At 45.0% G+C, this 5,305-nt stretch overlaps 1 protein-coding gene across 1 annotated transcript; it reads right to left on the minus strand.

Annotated features, from left to right (window-relative positions):
* Positions 1-771: 771 nt before the first annotated feature.
* Positions 772-4,747, minus strand: T265_10152 (hypothetical protein; the record flags this gene model as incomplete). Its single annotated transcript, XM_009176440.1, has 3 exons — positions 772-1,858; positions 3,399-3,566; positions 4,140-4,747. The coding sequence occupies 3 exons, from the start codon at positions 4,707-4,709 to the stop codon at positions 806-808; spliced, it is 1,791 nt and encodes a 596-aa protein (XP_009174704.1).
* Positions 4,748-5,305: the final 558 nt, after the last annotated feature.

The raw sequence follows: 5,305 nt of genomic DNA on the forward strand, positions 1-5,305 counted from the left end.
ACTTGTTTTATGTCAGTGGTAAACAGCCTGTGGGTATTTTCGGATAGTTGAGTTAGTCAGTGCAACACAATAGATGGGAGCACTTGAGTTGGTAGACCCCATTCTGGTTGAAAATTACTAAATCGCTGAGCTGTGGTACCATTTCGGTACACAGCTGGCTCGCAACCCAAAAGAAGTACAACGGTTGAGGTGCTACCAAACTGCTGTGGCCTAAACAAGAGCAGTCGAAAAGCCGGAGTTGGGTTCGAACCATAGGCGCCTTCCCGTGGTCAGCAGCTCCAGACCCTAATCGCTGAGCTGTCTCAAGCTCAGACCCAACACATTATGATGGTATGATTACGGAAATATCGCATTGTCTCACGATGAGGTGCGTCATGAATTGAAGGTCATACGAGAATAGCATCCGATAAGTAAAAAAGGTTGCTAATTTACCATATACTCTGATATTTTGTAAGGACTTAAGTTTTCAGTACTAACTGAAACCTGTCTGATAGACCTAGCGAATTCATCCTGTAAGCATTTCGCTGTTTTACTGTACAGCCATTTTTGTACACCAACTCCGCACGAATACGAGTTAAACAATTCCGATGGTGTTCTGCCACGGAGAACGTTTCTGTAATACAGGATGGAAGCACAGTCACCACACGTGATTGGAGTTCAACCTCTATATAGTCTGTTAAATGTTGCTGTTCCTAATTTGTTTTGAATTGCACCTTTAGGATGAGTGAGAACCAGTGACATGTGGAATAATGTGTAGTAATTATCGTCAGGGAGGAGTCAATATGTACATCGGGAGAAGTGAAAGTCAAAGCCCCGGTGGCGGTGGTGTGTTGGAATAACGTGTGGGCTCCGGTGCTACAGTATCGTCAGCATATGGGACAAGGGGTTCCGGTTGTTTCGCATCCCATACTTTCAATGAGGTCTCAATGTTGCTAGCTGCGGCGGAAGTATTTCGGTAGACGGAACTGAGAGCATTCTTCGAACCGACAGCGCTGTATCCATCGGGAACAGCAATACTCTGTTGGGGAAGAACACATGTTGCATAAACATAGGCCGCGTAATCGTCTTTACTGGCTCGAATTTCTGCCAGTTGTGCAGCCACATTAAGTGCCGCTTTCCTGGCAGCTTCCCGTTCAGCAGCAGCGCGATTGACGGCTGCTTGGGCAGCTGCCGCTTGTGCGGCTTGGGCTGCAACCATTTCAGCTTGGATTAGGGTGTTTGCGGGGATATATCGGTGTTCCGATTGTGACCAATAATAATAGGTTTGGTTAGTACCGTCGTAAAAGTATCCTCGTGCAGCATCATAGTAGAGTGCCGTTTCTGGGTCGTAATACAGACCTGTAGATGCCTCATACTGCAACCGAGCGGACTCTGGTGGCGTTGCGAAGCGACGATTTTGACGAATTCTATCCATTACCATGCTTTCGGTGGTGTTGTTCGCCTGTGCAAAACAAGTTAGTGCAGCTTGATAGATTGCCCCAGACGGTGTCAGATCTGCTGAATAGTTGCTTTGATGGAGGAGGCACACCTTCGTCTCACCAGCACTCACGGCTAACTTATCACGTCTGGCTCGCATTTCCAAATCTTCTACATCGCCTGAAGTGTCTCCCACGTCATCTTTGTCAGCATCCTCAGAGTCCCGGCCCCGTTTCCGAGAGGCCAGTCGTAACTGTGACGCGGCCTTGATCACCCGGGATTGAACGACTGTGGCATCCCATATGACTGGTCGAGCAATCACAGCCTCTCCGCCTATTTGACGCCACCCCAACCAATCGAAATCAGTCGGCAACAGACTCACTGGCCGGTTGTGCATCGCGCGTTGACAACCAAGAAAGTCGAGGTTTTCTGCTGCCCACGCCTGGAAGAGAGATTAAATGAACTCCAAGTCCCACAGAGATATCAGCCGTAGAAATTAGATAATGAATCAACATGTTGACTACTTCCTTCAAGTATCATTTACTCAAGATACCGTGTAAGCGCGACATAAATGCAACAAAACATTGCACAAAAGATGACTTATTGAATTTGGTAGTCCGGTATCTCTATATCATATCAGTGACTAGTCGCCTTGTGATCTTCATGTATGCGTGCTCAACACCGATGTTTCGCACCACATGAGCTCCTAAATTCTTGCGAGATTTCCGAATTCTGCGAGAATGTAACTTGTGGATAGTATGGGAACAGTTGTGCATAATCAACAGAGCGCAAAATCAGTTTCACAAAAGTTATGGCGTATCAAGTTTGCGTAGCTCACTTCCATACCACAGTGGATATCCCAGATATTTTTAGTCCACGGAAACCAGTGTACACGGCCCACCTATTGACGTTGCGTACATTAACTTGTCATCTCGCATACATTCAAGGCCACTCATAAGGAAAAACCGGAGTGGTCTTTTTGGGAACAGTCCTTATTGGAAAGGGGCCATGTTTATTGGACGTATGAACGAATGTACCTATCATAGCTTCCGATAAGAATATGGTAAAAGACGGGAGCTGGAGTAACACTTTTAAACCCACCATATACAGAACATTCCCCGAATAAAAGATCTCACATGTTACGTCTCTGATCCACAAAGCATTATGGATCGCACCATCGCAGTGTAAGCTCTGCGATTGACAGATAAACTCACCTCACGTCGACGCAATAGGTGTCAGAGGGTGGCAAACATTGTCCGAGCCTTTCCGACTCGAGAAATAATCTCATCTCTAGCCAGTCCACTGGAACTTATACCCAGGTAAACAAACTTATCTACCACGTTGACTGGCTAACCTGCAAGCATACGGTGTGGGTTTGATCCCACCTAGTCTTGTAGCAGCACTTTGCAGGTGTGAAGCGCCCACTAAACTGTGCGGCAGTTATTTAGGTTATTTAAAATGGTCAGCAGTTTTGAAGGATCTGAATCAAGGAGAGCAATATCATCTGCATACTCAATGTCCGTGAGCGAACGCCTCAGGAGGATTTCGACTCCCGAGTTTTCAGAGGCAGGCAGAAAAATTTCAAGCACCACATCAGTGACAAGTTTGAAGAGGGAAGGTAGGAGAAGACAGTCTTGTCTTACATCGCTGGACGCGGTGAACTCAGGCGAAAGCTTGCCGTATACTTGTACGCGCCCACAGGAGTTCGCATGTAACCGGAAGTATGTGGGTCCGGGATACCACTAGGCGTTCCAAAGACGAAGGGGGGGTAAAGCAAAGCAAAGCTATGGTGCTAAAAGCCGGTGTTCTACTGTTGACTCTGAGGGTGACCAAACTATATGACCAAAAAAGTAACACAGCTTCTTTCTAGTTAGTCGCATGATATGTAGCTAATTCATAACTCTTATTTGAACAGCACTGATGCTAAACTTTCACTACTGCTTAAGTATGATTGCAGCAAAATCGGGAAAGCGGAGACATACGTTATGCAGGCCCGAGCGAAATCCGAATCGTGAACACAGCTTATTCGTTTTATCCCACAAGACAGGCCATTTAGTGGCTCGCGAGAGCTGTTTTGACCATGTGCGAACTTCTTCCACCGGTCCCCAAGTTACCACAACGAAGCCCATATTGAACAGAGACAAATCCGCCTGTCAAAAAGGGAATCAAAAATGAGCCAGTAAAAATGGTTTTCGAGTTTGCACCTATCCAGGTCACTTCAAATGTTTGGCAAGCTGACATGGGCTTTTAAAACCGGATATTAAAAGTTTGGAACTGATGTAGCGCCAAGAAGCGATGAATACACCACTCTTGCAGTAAATTATGACAAGAAATCTGAGCATATATTCGTTTCTACTACGAAAGATCCATTCGAGCAGATGACCATATTGGTCTAGCAGGAAGAGTTCATACTTGTTCCTCAGTAAGGGCAGTTGTCTGTTGTTGGCTTCATGCGGATTTTCAAAGCCTTTTTTGAACAAGCCGTAAAAAAACAAAAGTATGTATGAAAATCGGTCTGCTTGGAGCAATTTCACGGGGGCCTAAGGGTGTTGGTTCTATCGAATTCAAACGATAATAAGATTATATTTATGGATTCCAAAAAAGCAGATATGTTGGAAACAGGTCTGCTAGTAGGTGCGAGCCACAGCGCTTAGCGCAAGCCAAGTGGTTTTGGTGAGGATGCCATAATGGTTGAAAAATCTGTAAACACGTGAATCACTCACTTTCACTTTCATAATCTCAGAATGACGCCAACGCACACATGTATCAGGCCAATATGATGGCTGGAATGTGACAAACACGCAAGTATACTGTCCCACATAATCGCCTAAAGTGACTTCCTTGTTGGTCTGTAAATCTGTCAATGGGTATTCAGAAGTAATGAAATATCGCAAATCTGAAGAGGATTTGGCCTCCGAATTGGATGGCAATTCTCCGTTGAGCTCCCGTGAAACTTCGCGGTTTAAATTTTCTAAAAAATCGTTCCAGTTTCCTTCGGTCTCTTCAATAGCATCTTGAGCATCTTGGACTTCCTCGCAATCCGCGAATTTAGTAAACAACCGGTCCAAGCCCTCACGTGATTTGACTTGAAGTTTCTCATACATGTCGGCGTACGACTCGAGTCCACGAAACATAATTGAAATTCCACTTTGTGCAAAAAGTTGAGCATTCGACTGTGCCTTGCGACGGCATCCCTGCAATATATCGTTAAGTTCTCCAGAGCAGTGGCGCACAGCGACGACTAAATTTCGTTCCTCGTCGGTAAGTTCCCGCTCCTGTTTCGACCGTTTCATTCACCAGGGGCGAAATACTGTAAGCAATAGGACGTAGGACTAAATCAAACCACATCAAAAGGGGTCACACGTAACGTGTGACACTGAGTGGAACATCGGCAAACAAGAGGATTGCATGCATCACCTCAAAACGACTTTCCACAGCATTTTAGGGAAATCAAAGCAGTGGTAGTAACTCTACTGAACTTTAGTTCAAGATTAGCTGGGAATTCTTCAACCGAAGTGAAGCAGGTGGATGAACAACTCGGATGATATCACAGAGCTGCATGAAGAGATGGAGTTCGAACTAAAAAATATTGTAAGAAGACACTATCGCGACAAGAAAAGTCGATAGTTTTGAAAGCAAGATTACTGCTAGTAAAAACAATTGTTCCGAAAATATATATCTGAGGTACAATACTCCCTCTCGTCAGGACTTTGAAGAATAAGCTAATTCAGTCAAACTGAGAATAATGTTTGCAATAGGTCCAATGAGAGCCACACATGATATCCAAGCCAATTTAAAGCTACATCTATGGTTTTCTGTCGTGTAATATTGGTGAAAGCGTCCAACTAATGCCATGGATTCTTGTTAGTGCTCGCCACTTCCCCGTTTT

Source organism: Opisthorchis viverrini, assembly GCF_000715545.1.
Source record: "Opisthorchis viverrini unplaced genomic scaffold opera_v5_338, whole genome shotgun sequence".
In the NCBI taxonomy this organism is placed as follows: Eukaryota; Metazoa; Platyhelminthes; class Trematoda; order Opisthorchiida; family Opisthorchiidae; genus Opisthorchis; species Opisthorchis viverrini.